This window comes from Wolffia australiana, chromosome 6 (genome assembly GCF_029677425.1).
Source record: "Wolffia australiana isolate 7733 chromosome 6, ASM2967742v1".
NCBI classification, from domain to species: Eukaryota; Viridiplantae; Streptophyta; class Magnoliopsida; order Alismatales; family Araceae; genus Wolffia; species Wolffia australiana.
The window spans coordinates 6,856,515-6,876,774 of NC_135840.1; the positions used below are offsets into that span (position 1 = coordinate 6,856,515).

The window sequence follows — 20,260 nt, forward strand, 5'->3', positions numbered from 1 at the left end:
AACCAAATCTATAAAAAAATTATAATTTTTTTTAGGGAAACTAATTAAATTTTATGGTAAGAGATACATATTAATTAAAATCAAATACCTTATTAGGTGCTTTGATAGTGCTGGATGACGGCTAATGGTAGTGGCGTGCATCGAGTGGAGTAGATGAAAGAAATACTGCCGCTAATTAAGATAGAAATGGTGACGGATACATGACGAGGATTGGTGGAACTGGAGAATCGTACAGATTCACCGTTGCTGGTGGTGACAGAGGCGAAGGACGATAAGTGCTATACGAGAATGAATTATACAGCCACAGATGTATGTCAACTTATTGAACATCCCTTAGTAAGATACATTGATGCAGTTTTGTTCATGTCATCATGATACATAAAAACTCTTCAAAAATGAAGCACATGTAGTATATGGTGGGATATAATATATAGATCATATTATTTAGTAAATGCAATATTTTACTATACGAAGGATATTGATTACATTTGAATACACTATACGTATACTTATTTAAACCAGAAGAGGCAAAAAACTGACTTTGCCGTGAAGCAAAAGGGTGAGAAAAAATGAAGAACGGAGATTTCGCCTTCGTGGGGGTTCTGGTATTGGCAATCTCTCTTCCGTTCGTCTTCGCAGATCAGCTGAGCACGAAGGAATGCGAGGATCTAGGGTTCAGTGGTCTCGCTCTGTGCTCCGACTGTGACGCCTTCGCCGAGTATGTGAAGAACGACGGTGAGTCCCCGAACTTTGATTCTCGTTCCTTGATTTGTCATTCGATCTCTAATTTTTACCCCAACATTATTTTTTTCCTATAAATTGTATGATGCGAAGATGTAAAAATTGTCGGATCTCTCTCGGTAGGCCACTCTTGTGGCGCGTGTTTGTTATCTTTACGCCGTGATCTTCGTGGGTTTGATCTTCGTGGTGTCTATTGTGTACGTGAATAATGACCGTTTGAGCCGGAAATTTGATGTTCCTTCCACTAATTGGCATTCGATTTGAAATTTTGCCCTCATCATTCTTTTCTTCGCATATTCTGTTGATGCGAATATGTATAAAATGTCTAGATTTCTCTCGGTAATCACTTTTGGAGCGCATGTTGTTGCCATTTACGTCATGATCTTCTGAGTGTTGTTGTCGATTCCTGGGTTCAAGCTTGCTTTCAATTGTATGTGTTTCATAAAAAAAATCATACTCGCAGTTTCGGCATTTTCTGAAATTCATTTTTAGCCTGATGTTATGATCTCCATGAACTGCATCCCCTCGCAATTTTCCAATTCAATTTTCTCAAAAACCTTCGTTTGAAGGATGCCTGCTTATGACTATACAATTGTTTCTAAGTCCTCCACTGCTCAATCCTCTGTAATCTAGTTGTTCTCGATTTAACCCGGACCAGTAAAGTCTAAATTGGCAAAAATTATGTAAAGGAGAAACTTTTTCTGTCGACTGCCCACCGTGAAATGACATATTTGAGTTTATCTAGTTTAGTCTGGTTGACTACAATATTTGATAGAGTTATAGAACCCTAGAGTTCTATCTAGGAATCGTTTCCAAATATTGTTGAAGATGGAGTAATGAGACATAATTAGAGAGAAATAGAGAGACAGGGACCCAAACACTATTCCAATTACTTCTTGACTGCCTTATATGAAAGAAAATACAAGCAGCATGGAAAATGACTCTAACTATGATAAGATCCTCCCGAGATGTCATGAGTAATTCCTGAAGATATTCCAATTTCCAGTATCAAATTGAACTAGAATTCTGGCTAGAGTAGTTCTCCAAATAGGGAATGCAGACGAATTTATAAGATGATAGTAGAAAGAAGTGAATGGTGAACATAAATTGAGGAGAATTGCTGAATCGGCTCCGCTCCCATCCGGCTCGGATGATCTCCTGTTACGATCCCCATGGAGATCTAACAAAATAACAAATGGGATGAGGGATAGAGAGGAGAATAGGAGAGATGGAAGAGGTAAGAGAGAAGAAGAGAGAGCGATAGGTGACCAAACTCTCAAGAACCTCCGAATCAGGAGTTCTTGCCCTCGCGAAAGCCGGATACAGCTACTCGTGCCAAGAAACCACAGGGTAATCATTCATCAAAAGTCCCTCCAATGACCTTACAAAGGGGTATTTATAACCCTAAAATTTCAAGAATCGGTTATCTCATCAGGACTCTAACATCTCCGCTGCCGCCCCACCGCCTTGGCAAGCTCCGTCTTCAAGAAAACTACAATGCCAGCTTCTTGGCCCCTTTCTTATTCAAATAAACGCATGTGGACTACTGGGTTTCACGTGTAACATTCGTTCTTCTCTTCTTTCTCTGATACTTTCTTGGGAGCTCCTTATCAAAATACCCTTATAACCTTGATACGATGGGAATCATATTACCAAGCAATTTCTTCTGTTTATACCGATGATTTATTTTTCTTATCTCTGTTTTATAAAAATCTATTTCCTGTGTTTTTTTGTGGATTTTACCGCCTAATTTCTTCTGTTGCTTTTTTATCATCAAAGGTTGGCTAATATTCTTATGTCCCTTGCTTTCGACCCTAGTTCCATTCTGATTTTTCTAGAACAGTTTAGTGGTAATCTGACTTTTTCTACAGAATTGGTAGCAGATTGTCGCAAGTGTTGCACCGAAGACTCTGACGATTCCTCGAGCAAGGTGTGCTGTTATTCAATTCGGATATTTCCTTTTCCTTTCATTTTCGATCTTTCAAATTCTTACTACTTCTAATGCGTACTAATTAGTACACAATAAGAACCCAAAAAAACATTCCCAATTTGACTCTCATCGTCTGCGAGTCAACCCTCAGTAGCCAGCTTGTTTTGACTTACTTTGACCCATATCTGGGCCATTATTAGATCCATGAAACTAACCATGCATGACGATATTCTTATATCTATCTTGGGTTAACTATGCCCATCCGTGGCAGTTTAGATGATTTCAGATTTGTTTCGGATGAAGTTTATGATCAACTAACATCATGACAACGCAGAAGTAATTACGGGTCATATCTATTCAACTTGATCTTTATTCAGAAACAAACTTGTTGTATCCAACTGTGCCAAAAGCTATAGCTGATAGCAAGGGCGCTACTTTTCATTCTTGCAGGTTATGTTCTCGGGCGCCGTTCTTCAGGTTTGCACGAGGAAGCTCACGTACTATCCCGAGCTTTTGACATTTATCGAAGAGGAGAAAGATCAATTCCCCGCCGTCAAGATCCAGTATGTCTACTCGTCTCCGCCGAAGCTAGTCATGGTAGACGAGGATGGTAATCACCAAGAGACCATCAGGTGGGCCCCATCTCATATTCATCTCATCTCTCTCTCATCTCCTCCTGAATCATAAACGGTCCATCTCTCTAAAATCCCATGCCATCTCTCTCTCTCTCCACAGGATCGACAATTGGAAGCGGGAGCACATTCGACAGTTCCTCAGAGAAAAAGTCAAACCCTCTGCTGACCATTGACCTTGACCGTTGACTTTTGGCACATGTGAGTCGCCTAGGGGGCTCCGGGTGGGGCCCAGATGTCGGCGCCATTGCTACGTGCAATGGCGAGGGTTTTAGCGACTGGCACCAAGCACAAGCCGCGGCTCCTCAGCGTCATCTCTCCCTCCTGTTCAAACATCCATCAGTCTCCTCATGTCTCTCTCTTCACATCTACATGCTCATCTATCTCTCTCTCATAAAACCCACCACGCGGAATAATGATTTGGCTTCTCTTACCTGGGTTTGATCCGCAGGGGTTTTGCTCCGGAGGTACGGCGTGCTCAGGACCTGCGGATGAGCCAATGAGCCTATGGATGTCCTAGAGATACGTACGAAACTAATATGGAATCATATTTCTAGAGAGAGAGATGATGATGCGGACCTGAAGCTGCTCGTGGAGGAACTGGATGTAAGAGTGCGTATCCTGAAGAACAGACGCGGTATCTGTCTGCGATGGCATCGGTAGACATGTAGATTTTCAGATCATTATAAGAACATAATCAAAGGATAGGGGGAGAGAGAGATCGACAGATGAATAGTTAGAGAGAAATGCGTCGATGGAAGTATTTATTTTAACATAAATATGCAGATAAGGAGTGAGTGAAAGATTCATAGATGGAGAGATTGGATGGGGGGATAGAGAGGGAGATGAGAGAGAATAGAGTAAAGGACGGAGATGGAGAGATTCGACGGGGGATAGAGAGAGAGAAGAGAGTAAAAGACAGATGGAGAGATTTGATGGGGGATAGAGAGAAAGAGATGAGAGAGAAAAGAATGTAGACAGAGAGATGAGAGAGAAAAGAATGTAGACAGAGAGAGATGAGAGAGAAAAGAATGAAGAGAGAGAGAGCGAAATGAGAGAGAGAAGAATGCAAAGAGAGAGAGGGAGAAGAGAGTAAAAGACAAAGAGATGGAGAGATTTGATAGGGGGATAGAGGGAGAGATGAGGGAGAGAGTAAAAGATAAACAGATGGAGAGATTTGATGGAGGGGGGAACAGAGAGAGAGATGTGAATGTAGAGAGAGAGAGAGAGAGAGAGAGAGAGAGAGAGAGAGAGAGAGAGAGAGAGAGAGATGCTGGGAAAGATAGGAACAGAAGCGAGTACCTTGCCGAAGGGAGAAACAAGCTGCTGGAGAGCCGCCACTTGCTCTCCAAATCTATCCTTTCTCTCCTGAAATCAGAGCGATATCAGCCGTCGGATTCCATCGAATGCGATTCCTCCCAAAGAAGCGAGATCGAAAACGAAGAGAAATCCCAACCTTGGCCGATCCTCCTCTTCCGCCGCAGCTCGTCTTGAGCCTCTTCTCTGCCGCCACGTACCCCCCTCGCCGCCTCTCCTCCGCCGCCACCTCCATCATCGCCCCCAACCCAGTCCAGAGGGAGAAATTGGGCGACGACTCAACTCTCTTCCGCTCATTCGCCCCACGAATGCGAGGTGGGTTTCTTCCAGAATCAAGAATTAGAGAGAGAATCAAGAGATGGGTAGAGAGAGAGATAGCGTAAATCAAGAACTTGAGGGAGAATCAAGAGATGGGTAGAGCGAGAGATAGTGTAAAGCAAGAACTAGAGAGAAAATCAAGAGATGGGTAGAGAGTGAGATAGTGGAAATCAAGAACTAGAGGGAGAATCAAGAGATGGGTAGAGAGAGAGATAGTGCAAAACAAGAACTAGGGGGAGAATCAAGAGATGGGTAGAGAGAGAGAGATAGTGGAAATCAAGAACTAGAGAGAGAATCGAGAGAGTGTAAGATATGGGAAGAGTTTGTTTCATGGTTGTGTTTATAAGGTCGCAAAACAGATGAATAATGGAACAATTGTCTACGCAATCCTTGACAGCTCATGAACAGCCCAGGGAGGTGACAGCGACCGCTGGGAGAGAAGCTTGATGGGCCCTTACTGGGCCTACACGCTTGCTTGTGCCCCCCCTTTTTCCCTTAGATATTAAGACTGTGACCTGCGATGTTGACATTTTCTTGTAAGAGGTCACTTTCTGGCTAAAATATTGCATTTCAACAATCAAACTATTCAAAGTGTGATTAGCCATTTCAACAATGGAGTTCTTGGCCTCTAGTTGTGTGGTGGTTTGGTCTTGAAGACCAGACCCTAGAGTCTAAACCTGCCCTTTTGGTTCGGTCATTTTAGTTGAGACAGCCCCCTACCGGCCTCTCGGATAGATCTACTGTTTATCTTCCTTTTGTTTCTTCGTCATCCTCGTCTCTCTCTCATAAGGATCGGCGGTCGGATCAGATCGAATCGGATCGGAATGGATCTCATTTAAGACTTTGATCGTTAGATAGACCCTGATTGTGATCGGATAAATGCAATTTTTAATCAGATCGGCTGGGTCAAGATTTAGCTGATGAGCATACATGGTAGATTGATGTGAACTAACTATTAAGTGGACATGACCTAATAGGATCTTCCTTGTTGACCGTTTCTGGAATGCAACGCGGTACATATGTTTGTGGCTGACTGCTTAACCTATTAAGAAATACTTGCCAGTCCCAACGTTGATATTGATGCCAATAACATATATTTATATCAGATATTAAAAGGGGGCAAAAGTGATATTTGCCTTAACCTGTATACAAATATCTGATGCCGACATCAGATTGTGGAACATAGCGATGGATATCTAATATCGGTATCTGCCATCATCCAAAAACTTATTCCCCAATGTTGGATATCAGAAATACTGATATCTGACGTCAAATTCTTAAAACTTGTTTGTAATTCTAAGACATGAGAAAACAAAGTTCTATGAGACATATTACCTCATGCTTTTAATGATATGAAGCTATAAACTTAAATTAGGGCTTATCTTTTTTCACCTAAGTTTCTAATTTAGTTTAACTGCTAAATTTTCTGATCAGGTGAGAGACATGTGCAAGGCTACAAAAGGAGACTGGCAAAGGCGCACTATAATGGGTAGGCAGGGTGGGCGTGAGGGGTGAGACTGTTAGGGTATGATGGAAAAATCAGGCAGGGTGGGCACATGTTTATCCATATCTATCTATCTATCTATTTATCTCTAGATATTTATTTCAGAAAATATTTAAAATAATTCTCTATATATCTCTGCTCTATTCATCTACACTTCCATTTGCATTTTCATCTCCAAATTTAATTTAGGGTCGAATTCTGATTTGATATTGAAACTAGTCAGAATCCAACTCTGATTACAATCGCGATTTATTTAGAATCAAGTTCTATTCATAGTATAACATTTCGTGAGGACCTCTTTATGAGGATTGTAATATGATCGTAAGTTTGAATTGTACATGAATCTGATAAGAGTCAAATTCTAATCATTTTTGGATTCCAATAATAAATGCAGTCTTATCAAAATCCAACTTTTGTCAGAATCTGACTTTGATCAAAATTCAAGTCTGATAAGAATCAAACCTATGATCAATATAAGATTTTGACCAGAAATGATCCTGATCAGAGCTCCCAATCATAAGTAGACTCTGGTCATAATGTGAATCTGATTAGATTCCAATTCTGATCATAGTCAGACTCATATCACAGATCCGATCTGATCAGAATCTGACTTTGATCATGTCTGAAATTTGGTTGTAATAAAATCTCTGATCAGAATCAGACTTTTATAAAATTATTTTTGGAGTTGAATTCTGTACAGATTGGATATTTGATCAGGACTGAATTCTGATCAGATAAGATATCTTACCTGAATTTGATACTAATTTGAGATTCTGACTCTTATAAAATTCAATAAATAGTTAGAGTCGAATTCTAATCAAAATTCTGATCAGAGTCAGCACTGATCATTCAGATTCCATTCAGAGTAGATATGTGAGTGTACTTGTGATCAAATTATGATCACCCTGATCATGACCAAAGACTCTATTCAACTAATTTTCTGTTCACCGCTATAACTAATTTTTCAACCCCTTTTTTCATTGATCAACTCAATGCAAACACCTGAGGGAGTATCTCTCCTTTGACTGTGGGCCCTGGGTCCCATATTTAGAACATTATGAACTTCTCATTCATTGGATCAAACATCAGTGTTCCATTAATAACATTTTTGAACAACAAGTCAGGAGAAGGAGAGAAAGGAAGAAGAAGGAGAGAGAGAGCCGTAAGTTTTGATGAAGTGACCACATTAGGTATTCCATTGAAACAAAATAAGAGATACATATATATATATAGAGAGAGAGAGATAAAGAGAGGTAGGCCTAAGGCTAGTGTTCACCCATCCGATATCAGATATCGACAATAAAACGGGGATAATGCCTGATATCGGATATCGGCCGATATCCAGCATTTGAAGATTGGAAGGATATCGGTGATCTACGGACGAGGCAGATCTCAGATACAGGATATCGGTTATCGATATCTGGATATTGGTTTCGGTATCCGGATATCGATAACTGACATCAGGCTATTTTTTTAGAAATCCATTGCAATCCCGTATGGTAGATTTCTAAAAATTTTTAAGGTTTAAAATCGGTCCAGCTGTTTTTCTTATAAAGGCTTGTATTACGTTGTGCGCACAAACGAAGCCTGCATGTGAAAATATTAGAGAAATGGTCCCTATTACTTTATATTGTCCAAATTTGTGTAGGAGCACTATATAAGAATAAAAATTTATACATTAAGCCCACATAAATAATTTATTTTAATCCTTGAATGGGCAACATTTAACCTATAATTTTATGGGGACTAAGGAATATCTAAAATATTTAACTATTATGTATATTAGTGAATTAAGTGCCAATTTAAAATATGTATATTACTATTTGGGTAAGTGAATATTTTTAGTGTAGGAAAATTCAAGAAATTAAGTGGAAAATGTTTAAAATTTTAACAAAAGATGCCCAGAATTTTTGATTCTTTAGCATGGTTTATATACATAACATTTATATTAGTGAATTAAGTGCAAATTTAAAATATGTATATTACTAATTGGGTAAGTGAATGTTTTTAATGTTGGAAAATTGAAGAAATTTATAGGAAGATTTTTAAAATTGTTAACAAAAGATGCCCACACTAAATGGTTCTTTAACATGATTTATATACCTAATATTTATATTAGTGAATTAAGTGCAACTTTAAAATATGTATATTACTATTTGGGTAAGTGAATATTTTTAATGTTGGAAAATTGAAGAAATGTATTGGAAGATTTTGAAAATTGTTAACAAAAGATGCCCACACTAAATGGTTCTTTAACATGATTTATATACCTAAAATATTTATATGAGTGAATTAAGTGCCAATTTAAAATATGTATATTACTATTTGGGTAAGTGAATGTTTTTAATGCTGGAAAATTCAAGAAATTTAGAGGAAAATGCTTAAAGTTTTTAACAAAAGATGCCCAGAATTTTTGATTCTTTAGCATGGTTTATATACATAATATTTATATTAGTGAATTAATTGCAAATTTAAAATATGTATATTACTAATTGGGTAAGTGAATATTTTTAATGTTGGAAAATTGAAGAAATTTATAGGAAGATCTTTAAATTTGTTAACAAAAGATGCCCACACTAAATGGGTCTTTAACATGATTTATATACCTAAAATATTTATATGAGTGAATTAAGTGCCAATATAAAATATGTATATTACTATTTGGGTAAGTGAATGTTTTTAATGCTGGAAAATTCAAGAAATTTAGAGGAAAATGCTTAAAGTTTCTAACAAAAGATGCCCAGAATTTTTGATTCTTTAGCATGGTTTATATACATAATATTTATATTAGTGAATTAAGTGCAAATTTAAAATATGTATATTACTAATTGGGTAAGTGAATGTTTTTAATGTTGGAAAATTGAAGAAATTTATAGGAAGATTTTTAAAATTGTTAACAAAAGATGCCCACACTAAATGGTTCTTTAACATGATTTATATACCTAATATTTATATTAGTGAATTAAGTGCAACTTTAAAATATGTATATTACTATTTGGGTAAGTGAATATTTTTAATGTTGGAAAATTGAAGAAATGTATTGGAAGATTTTGAAAATTGTTAACAAAAGATGCCCACACTAAATGGTTCTTTAACATGATTTATATACCTAAAATATTTATATGAGTGAATTAAGTGCCAATTTAAAATATGTATATTACTATTTGGGTAAGTGAATGTTTTTAATGCTGGAAAATTCAAGAAATTTAGAGGAAAATGCTTAAAGTTTTTAACAAAAGATGCCCAGAATTTTTGATTCTTTAGCATGGTTTACATACATAATATTTATATTAGTGAATTAATTGCAAATTTAAAATATGTATATTACTAATTGGGTAAGTGAATATTTTTAATGTTGGAAAATTGAAGAAATTTATACGAAGATCTTTAAATTTGTTAACAAAAGATGCCCACGCTAAATGGTTCTTTAACATGATTTATATGCCTAAAATATTTATATGAGTGAATTAAGTGCCAATATAAAATATGTATATTACTATTTGGGTAAGTGAATGTTTTTAATGCTGGAAAATTCAAGAAATTTAGAGGAAAATGTTTAAAGTTTTTAACAAAAGATGCCCAGAATTTTTGATTCTTTAACATGGTTTATATACATAATATTTATATTAGTGAATTAAGTGCAAATTTAAAATATGTATATTACTAATTGGGTAAGTGAATGTTTTTAATGTTGGAAAATTGAAGAAATTTATAGGAAGATTTTTAAAATTGTTAACAAAAGATGCCCACACTAAATGGTTCTTTAACATGATTTATATACCTAATATTTATATTAGTGAATTAAGTGCAACTTTAAAATATGTATATTACTATTTGGGTAAGTGAATATTTTTAATGTTGGAAAATTGAAGAAATGTATTGGAAGATTTTGAAAATTGTTAACAAAAGATGCCCACACTAAATGGTTCTTTAACATGATTTATATACCTAAAATATTTATATGAGTGAATTAAGTGCCAATTTAAAATATGTATATTACTATTTGGGTAAGTGAATGTTTTTAATGCTGGAAAATTCAAGAAATTTAGAGGAAAATGCTTAAAGTTTTAACAAAAGATGCCCAGAATTTTTGATTCTTTAGCATGGTTTACATACATAATATTTATATTAGTGAATTAATTGCAAATTTAAAATATGTATATTACTAATTGGGTAAGTGAATATTTTTAATGTTGGAAAATTGAAGAAATTTATAGGAAGATCTTTAAATTTGTTAACAAAAGATGCCCACGCTAAATGGTTCTTTAACATGATTTATATGCCTAAAATATTTATATGAGTGAATTAAGTGCCAATATAAAATATGTATATTACTATTTGGGTAAGTGAATGTTTTTAATGCTGGAAAATTCAAGAAATTTAGAGGAAAATGTTTAAAGTTTTTAACAAAAGATGCCCAGAATTTTTGATTCTTTAACATGGTTTATATACATAATATTTATATTAGTGAATTAAGTGCAAATTTAAAATATGTATATTACTAATTGGGTAAGTGAATGTATTTAATGATAGAAAATTGAAGAAATTTATAGGAAGATTTTTAAAATTGTTAACAAAAGATGCCCACACTAAATGGTTCTTTAACATGATTTATATACCTAATATTTATATTAGTGAATTAAGTGCAACTTTAAAATATGTATATTACTATTTGGGTAAGTGAATATTTTTAATGTTGGAAAATTGAAGAAATGTATTGAAGATTTTGAAAATTGTTAACAAAAGATGCCCACACTAAATGGTTCTTTAACATGATTTATATACCTAAAATATTTATATGAGTGAATTAAGTGCCAATTTAAAATATGTATATTACTATTTGGGTAAGTGAATGTTTTAATGCTGGAAAATTCAAGAAATTTAGAGGAAAATGCTTAAAGTTTTTAACAAAAGATGCCCAGAATTTTTGATTCTTTAGCATGGTTTATATACATAATATTTATATTAGTGAATTAAGTGCAAATTTAAAATATGTATATTACTAATTGGGTAAGTGAATATTTTTAATGTTGGAAAATTGAAGAAATTTATAGGAAGATCTTTAAATTTGTTAACAAAAGATGCCCACGCTAAATGGTTCTTTAACATGATTTATATGCCTAAAATATTTATATGAGTGAATTAAGTGCCAATATAAAATATGTATATTACTATTTGGGTAAGTGAATGTTTTAATGCTGGAAAATTCAATAAATTTAGAGGAAAATGTTTAAAGTTTTTAATAAAAGATGCCCAGAATTTTTGATTCTTTAACATGGTTTATATACATAATATTTATATTAGTGAATTAATTGCAAATTTAAAATATGTATATTACTAATTGGGTAAGTGAATATTTTTAATGTTGGAAAATTGAAGAAATTTATAGGAAGATCTTTAAATTTGTTAACAAAAGATGCCCACACTAAATGGTTCTTTAACATGATTTATATACCTAAAATATTTATATGAGTGAATTAAGTGCCAATTTAAAATATGTATATTACTATTTGGGTAAGTGAATGTTTTTAATGCTGGAAAATTCAAGAAATTTAGAGGAAAATGCTTAAAGTTTTTAACAAAAGATGCCCAGAATTTTTGATTCTTTAGCATGGTTTATATACATAATATTTATATTAGTGAATTAATTGCAAATTTAAAATATGTATATTACTAATTGGGTAAGTGAATATTTTTAATGTTGGAAAATTGAAGAAATTTATAGGAAGATCTTTAAATTTGTTAACAAAAGATGCCACGCTAAATGGTTCTTTAACATGATTTATATGCCTAAAATATTTATATGAGTGAATTAAGTGCCAATATAAAATATGTATATTACTATTTGGGTAAGTGAATGTTTTAATGCTGGAAAATTCAAGAAATTTAGAGGAAAATGCTTAAAGTTTCTAACAAAAGATGCCCAGAATTTTTGATTCTTTAGCATGGTTTATATACATAATATTTATATTAGTGAATTAAGTGCAAATTTAAAATATGTATATTACTAATTGGGTAAGTGAATGTTTTTAATGTTGGAAAATTGAAGAAATTTATAGGAAGATTTTTAAAATTGTTAACAAAAGATGCCCACACTAAATGGTTCTTTAACATGATTTATATACCTAATATTTATATTAGTGAATTAAGTGCAACTTTAAAATATGTATATTACTATTTGGGTAAGTGAATATTTTTAATGTTGGAAAATTGAAGAAATGTATTGGAAGATTTTGAAAATTGTTAACAAAAGATGCCCACACTAAATGGTTCTTTAACATGATTTATATACCTAAAATATTTATATGAGTGAATTAAGTGCGATTTTGAAGTATGTATATTAATTTTTGGGTAAGTGAATGTTTTTAATGTTGGAAAATTGAAGAAGTTTAGAGGAAAATGCTTAAAGTTTTAACAAAAGATGCCCAGAATTTTTGATTCTTTAGCATGGTTTACATACATAATATTTATATTAGTGAATTAATTGCAAATTTAAAATATGTATATTACTATTTGGGTAAGTGAATATTTTTAATGTTGGAAAATTGAAGAAATTTATAGGAAGATCTTTAAATTTGTTAACAAAAGATGCCCACGCTAAATGGTTCTTTAACATGATTTATATGCCTAAAATATTTATATGAGTGAATTAAGTGCCAATATAAAATATGTATATTACTATTTGGGTAAGTGAATGTTTTTAATGCTGGAAAATTCAAGAAATTTAGAGGAAAATGTTTAAAGTTTTTAACAAAAGATGCCCAGAATTTTTGATTCTTTAACATGGTTTATATACATAATATTTATATTAGTGAATTAAGTGCAAATTTAAAATATGTATATTACTAATTGGGTAAGTGAATGTTTTTAATGTTGGAAAATTGAAGAAATTTATAGGAAGATTTTTAAAATTGTTAACAAAAGATGCCCACACTAAATGGTTCTTTAACATGATTTATATACCTAATATTTATATTAGTGAATTAAGTGCAACTTTAAAATATGTATATTACTATTTGGGTAAGTGAATATTTTTAATGTTGGAAAATTGAAGAAATGTATTGGAAGATTTTGAAAATTGTTAACAAAAGATGCCCACACTAAATGGTTCTTTAACATGATTTATATACCTAAAATATTTATATGAGTGAATTAAGTGCCAATTTAAAATATGTATATTACTATTTGGGTAAGTGAATGTTTTTAATGCTGGAAAATTCAAGAAATTTAGAGGAAAATGCTTAAAGTTTTTAACAAAAGATGCCCAGAATTTTTGATTCTTTAGCATGGTTTACATACATAATATTTATATTAGTGAATTAATTGCAAATTTAAAATATGTATATTACTATTTGGGTAAGTGAATATTTTTAATGTTGGAAAATTGAAGAAATTTATAGGAAGATCTTTAAATTTGTTAACAAAAGATGCCCACGCTAAATGGTTCTTTAACATGATTTATATGCCTAAAATATTTATATGAGTGAATTAAGTGCCAATATAAAATATGTATATTACTATTTGGGTAAGTGAATGTTTTTAATGCTGGAAAATTCAAGAAATTTAGAGGAAAATGCTTAAAGTTTTTAACAAAAGATGCCCAGAATTTTTGATTCTTTAGCATGGTTTATATACATAATATTTATATTAGTGAATTAATTGCAAATTTAAAATATGTATATTACTAATTGGGTAAGTGAATGTTTTTAATGTTGGAAAATTGAAGAAATTTATAGGAAGATTTTTAAAATTGTTAACAAAAGATGCCCACACTAAATGGTTCTTTAACATGATTTATATACCTAATATTTATATTAGTGAATTAAGTGCAACTTTAAAATATGTATATTACTATTTGGGTAAGTGAATATTTTTAATGTTGGAAAATTGAAGAAATGTATTGGAAGATTTTGAAAATTGTTAACAAAAGATGCCCACACTAAATGGTTCTTTAACATGATTTATATACCTAAAATATTTATATGAGTGAATTAAGTGCCAATTTAAAATATGTATATTACTATTTGGGTAAGTGAATGTTTTTAATGCTGGAAAATTCAAGAAATTTAGAGGAAAATGCTTAAAGTTTTTAACAAAAGATGCCCAGAATTTTTGATTCTTTAGCATGGTTTATATACATAATATTTATATTAGTGAATTAAGTGCAAATTTAAAATATGTATATTACTAATTGGGTAAGTGAATATTTTTAATGTTGGAAAATTGAAGAAATTTATAGGAAGATCTTTAAATTTGTTAACAAAAGATGCCCACGCTAAATGGTTCTTTAACATGATTTATATGCCTAAAATATTTATATGAGTGAATTAAGTGCCAATATAAAATATGTATATTACTATTTGGGTAAGTGAATGTTTTTAATGCTGGAAAATTCAAGAAATTTAGAGGAAAATGTTTAAAGTTTTTAATAAAAGATGCCCAGAATTTTTGATTCTTTAACATGGTTTATATACATAATATTTATATTAGTGAATTAATTGCAAATTTAAAATATGTATATTACTAATTGGGTAAGTGAATATTTTTAATGTTGGAAAATTGAAGAAATTTATAGGAAGATCTTTAAATTTGTTAACAAAAGATGCCCACACTAAATGGTTCTTTAACATGATTTATATACCTAAAATATTTATATGAGTGAATTAAGTGCCAATTTAAAATATGTATATTACTATTTGGGTAAGTGAATGTTTTTAATGCTGGAAAATTCAAGAAATTTAGAGGAAAATGCTTAAAGTTTTAACAAAAGATGCCCAGAATTTTTGATTCTGTAGCATGGTTTATATACATAATATTTATATTAGTGAATTAATTGCAAATTTAAAATATGTATATTACTAATTGGGTAAGTGAATATTTTTAATGTTGGAAAATTGAAGAAATTTATAGGAAGATCTTTAAATTTGTTAACAAAAGATGCCCACGCTAAATGGTTCTTTAACATGATTTATATACCTAAAATATTTATATGAGTGAATTAAGTGCCAATATAAAATATGTATATTACTATTTGGGTAAGTGAATGTTTTTAATGCTGGAAAATTCAAGAAATTTAGAGGAAAATGCTTAAAGTTTCTAACAAAAGATGCCCAGAATTTTTGATTCTTTAGCATGGTTTATATACATAATATTTATATTAGTGAATTAAGTGCAAATTTAAAATATGTATATTACTAATTGGGTAAGTGAATGTTTTTAATGTTGGAAAATTGAAGAAATTTATAGGAAGATTTTTAAAATTGTTAACAAAAGATGCCCACACTAAATGGTTCTTTAACATGATTTATATACCTAATATTTATATTAGTGAATTAAGTGCAACTTTAAAATATGTATATTACTATTTGGGTAAGTGAATATTTTTAATGTTGGAAAATTGAAGAAATGTATTGGAAGATTTTGAAAATTGTTAACAAAAGATGCCCACACTAAATGGTTCTTTAACATGATTTATATACCTAAAATATTTATATGAGTGAATTAAGTGCCAATATAAAATATGTATATTACTATTTGGGTAAGTGAATGTTTTTAATGCTGGAAAATTCAAGAAATTTAGAGGAAAATGCTTAAAGTTTCTAACAAGAGATGCCCAGAATTTTTGATTCTTTAGCATGGTTTATATACATAATATTTATATTAGTGAATTAAGTGCAAATTTAAAATATGTATATTACTAATTGGGTAAGTGAATATTTTTAATGTTGGAAAATTGAAGAAATTTATACGAAGATCTTTAAATTTGTTAACAAAAGATGCCCACGCTAAATGGTTCTTTAACATGATTTATATGCCTAAAATATTTATATGAGTGAATTAAGTGCCAATATAAAATATGTATATTACTATTTGGGTAAGTGAATGTTTTTAATGCTGGAAAATTCAAGAAATTTAGAGGAAAATGTTTAAAGTTTTTAATAAAAGATGCCCAGAATTTTTGATTCTTTAACATGGTTTATATACATAATATTTATATTAGTGAATTAAGTGCAAATTTAAAATATGTATATTACTAATTGGGTAAGTGAATGTTTTTAATGTTGGAAAATTGAAGAAATTTATAGGAAGATTTTTAAATTTGTTAACAAAAGATGCCCACACTAAATGGTTCTTTAACATGATTTATATACCTAATATTTATATTAGTGAATTAAGTGCAACTTTAAAATATGTATATTACTATTTGGGTAAGTGAATATTTTTAATGTTGGAAAATTGAAGAAATGTATTGGAAGATTTTGAAAATTGTTAACAAAAGATGCCCACACTAAATGGTTCTTTAACATGATTTATATACCTAAAATATTTATATGAGTGAATTAAGTGCCAATTTAAAATATGTATATTACTATTTGGGTAAGTGAATGTTTTTAATGCTGGAAAATTCAAGAAATTTAGAGGAAAATGCTTAAAGTTTTTAACAAAAGATGCCCAGAATTTTTGATTCTTTAGCATGGTTTATATACATAATATTTATATTAGTGAATTAAGTGCAAATTTAAAATATGTATATTACTAATTGGGTAAGTGAATATTTTTAATGTTGGAAAATTGAAGAAATTTATAGGAAGATCTTTAAATTTGTTAACAAAAGATGCCCACGCTAAATGGTTCTTTAACATGATTTATATGCCTAAAATATTTATATGAGTGAATTAAGTGCCAATATAAAATATATATATTTCTATTTGGGTAAGTGAATGTTTTTAATGCTGGAAAATTCAATAAATTTAGAGGAAAATGTTTAAAGTTTTTAATAAAAGATGCCCAGAATTTTTGATTCTTTAACATGGTTTATATACATAATATTTATATTAGTGAATTAAGTGCAAATTTAAAATATGTATATTACTAATTGGGTAAGTGAATGTTTTTAATGTTGGAAAATTGAAGAAATTTATAGGAAGATTTTTAAATTTGTTAACAAAAGATGCCCACACTAAATGGTTCTTTAACATGATTTATATACCTAATATTTATATTAGTGAATTAAGTGCAACTTTAAAATATGTATATTACTATTTGGGTAAGTGAATATTTTTAATGTTGGAAAATGGAAGAAATTTATAGGAAGATCATTAAATTTGTTAACAAAAGATGCCCACACTAAATGGTTCTCTAACATGATTTATATAACTAAAATATTTATATGAGTGAATTAAGTGCCAATATAAAATATGTATATTACTATTTGGGTAAGTGAATGTTTTTAATGCTGGAAAATTCAAGAAATTTAGAGGAAAATGCTTAAAGTTTCTAACAAAAGATGCCCAGAATTTTTGATTCTTTAGCATGGTTTACATACATAATATTTATATTAGTGAATTAATTGCAAATTTAAAATATGTATATTACTAATTGGGTAAGTGAATATTTTTAATGTTGGAAAATTGAAGAAATTTATAGGAAGATCTTTAAATTTGTTAACAAAAGATGCCCACGCTAAATGGTTCTTTAACATGATTTATATGCCTAAAATATTTATATAAGTGAATTAAGTGCCAATATAAAATATGTATATTACTATTTGGGTAAGTGAATGTTTTTAATGCTGGAAAATTCAAGAAATTTAGAGGAAAATGTTTAAAGTTTTTAACAAAAGATGCCCAGAATTTTTGATTCTTTAACATGGTTTATATACATAATATTTATATTAGTGAATTAAGTGCAAATTTAAAATATGTATATTACTAATTGGGTAAGTGAATGTTTTTAATGTTGGAAAATTGAAGAAATTTATAGGAAGATTTTTAAAATTGTTAACAAAAGATGCCCACTAAATGGTTCTTTAACATGATTTATATACCTAATATTTATATTAGTGAATTAAGTGCAACTTTAAAATATGTATATTACTATTTGGGTAAGTGAATATTTTTAATGTTGGAAAATTGAAGAAATGTATTGGAAGATTTTGAAAATTGTTAATAAAATATGCCCACACTAAATGGTTCTTTAACATGATTTATATACCTAAAATATTTATATGAGTGAATTAAGTGCCAATTTAAAATATGTATATTACTATTTGGGTAAGTGAATGTTTTTAATGCTGGAAAATTCAAGAAATTTAGAGGAAAATGCTTAAAGTTTTTAACAAAAGATGCCCAGAATTTTTGATTCTTTAGCATGGTTTGTATACATAATATTTATATTAGTGAATTAAGTGCAAATTTAAAATATGTATATTACTAATTGGGTAAGTGAATATTTTTAATGTTGGAAAATTGAAGAAATTTATAGGAAGATCTTTAAATTTGTTAACAAAAGATGCTCACACTAAATGGTTCTTTAACATGATTTATATACCTAAAATATTTATATGAGTGAATTAAGTGCCAATATAAAATATGTATATTACTATTTGGGTAAGTGAATGTTTTTAATGCTGGAAAATTCAAGAAATTTAGAGGAAAATGCTTAAAGTTTTAACAAAAGATGCCCAGAATTTTGATTCTTTAGCATGGTTTATATACATAATATTTATATTAGTGAATTAATTGCAAATTTAAAATATGTATATTACTAATTGGGTAAGTGAATATTTTTAATGTTGGAAAATTGAAGAAATTTATAGGAAGATTTTTAAAATTGTTAACAAAAGATGCCCACACTAAATGGTTCTTTAACATGATTTATATACCTAATATTTATATTAGTGAATTAAGTGCAACTTTAAAATATGTATATTACTATTTGGGTAAGTGACTATTTTTAATGTTGGAAAATTGAAGAAATGTATTGGAAGATTTTGAAAATTGTTAACAAAAGATGCCCACACTAAATGGTTCTTTAACATGATTTATATACCTAAAATATTTATATGAGTGAATTAAGTGCCAATTTAAAATATGTATATTACTATTTGGGTAAGTGAATGTTTTTAATGCTGGAAAATTCAAGAAATTTAGAGGAAAATGCTTAAAGTTTTTAACAAAAGATGCCCAGAATTTTTGATTCTTTAGCATGGTTTATATACATAATATTTATATTAGTGAATTAATTGCAAATTTAAAATATGTATATTACTAATTGGGTAAGTGAATATTTTTAATGTTGGAAAATTGAAGAAATTTATAGGAAGATTTTTAAAATTGTTAACAAAAGATGCCCACACTAAATGGTTCTTTAACATGATTTATATACCTAATATTTATATTAGTGAATTAAGTGCAACTTTAAAATATGTATATTACTATTTGGGTAAGTGACTATTTTTAATGTTGGAAAATTGAAGAAATGTATTGGAAGATTTTGAAAATTGTTAACAAAAGATGCCCACACTAAATGGTTCTTTAACATGATTTATATACCTAAAATATTTATATGAGTGAATTAAGTGCCAATATAAAATATGTATATTACTATTTGGGTAAGTGAATGTTTTTAATGCTGGAAAATTCAAGAAATTTAGAGGACAATGCTTAAAGTTTTTAACAAAAGATGCCTAGAATTTTTGCTTCTTTAGCATGGTTTATATACATAATATTTATATTAGTGAATTAAGTGCAAATTTAAAATATGTATATTACTAATTGGGTAAGTGAATATTTTTAATGTTGGAAAATTGAAGAAATTTATACGAAGATCTTTAAATTTGTTAACAAAAGATGCCCACGCTAAATGGTTCTTTAACATGATTTATATGCCTAAAATATTTATATGAGTGAATTAAGTGCCAATATAAAATATGTATATTACTATTTGGGTAAGTGAATGTTTTTAATGCTGGAAAATTCAAGAAATTTAGAGGAAAATGCTTAAAGTTTCTAACAAAAGATGCCCAGAATTTTTGAT

The 20,260-nt window shown here is 30.2% G+C and overlaps 2 protein-coding genes across 2 annotated transcripts; one reads left to right on the forward strand and one right to left on the reverse strand.

Moving 5' to 3' along the window:
* Positions 1-530: 530 nt before the first annotated feature.
* Positions 531-3,736, forward strand: LOC144704194 (selenoprotein family protein). Its single transcript, XM_078576506.1, has 4 exons — positions 531-735; positions 2,613-2,671; positions 3,122-3,303; positions 3,407-3,736. Exons 1-4 carry the CDS (start codon positions 570-572, stop codon positions 3,477-3,479), a joined length of 480 nt encoding a protein of 159 aa, XP_078432632.1. The 5' UTR covers positions 531-569; the 3' UTR covers positions 3,480-3,736.
* LOC144704195 (basic helix-loop-helix (bHLH) DNA-binding superfamily protein) lies at positions 3,005-5,259 on the reverse strand. The gene is made up of 5 exons (XM_078576507.1): positions 4,760-5,259; positions 4,606-4,671; positions 3,883-3,948; positions 3,738-3,788; positions 3,005-3,627 (listed from the first exon to the last, which is right to left on the reverse strand). The coding sequence occupies exons 1-5, from the start codon at positions 4,856-4,858 to the stop codon at positions 3,514-3,516; spliced, it is 396 nt and encodes a 131-aa protein (XP_078432633.1). The 5' UTR covers positions 4,859-5,259; the 3' UTR covers positions 3,005-3,513.
* Positions 5,260-20,260: the final 15,001 nt, after the last annotated feature.

Coding starts and splice junctions, on each gene's coding strand:
- LOC144704194 (XM_078576506.1), top strand. CDS start 570: ATGAAGAACGGAGATTTCGCCTTCGTGGGGGTTCTGGTATTGGCAATC. Junction 2,672..3,121: donor CTGACGATTCCTCGAGCAAG/GTGTGCTGTTAT, acceptor TCATTCTTGCAG/GTTATGTTCTCGGGCGCCGT. Junction 3,304..3,406: donor AATCACCAAGAGACCATCAG/GTGGGCCCCATC, acceptor CTCTCTCCACAG/GATCGACAATTGGAAGCGGG.
- LOC144704195 (XM_078576507.1), bottom strand. CDS start 4,858: ATGATGGAGGTGGCGGCGGAGGAGAGGCGGCGAGGGGGGTACGTGGCG. Junction 3,949..4,605: donor TTGTTTCTCCCTTCGGCAAG/GTACTCGCTTCT, acceptor ATGCCATCGCAG/ACAGATACCGCGTCTGTTCT. Junction 3,628..3,737: donor CCCCTGCGGATCAAACCCAG/GTAAGAGAAGCC, acceptor ATGTTTGAACAG/GAGGGAGAGATGACGCTGAG.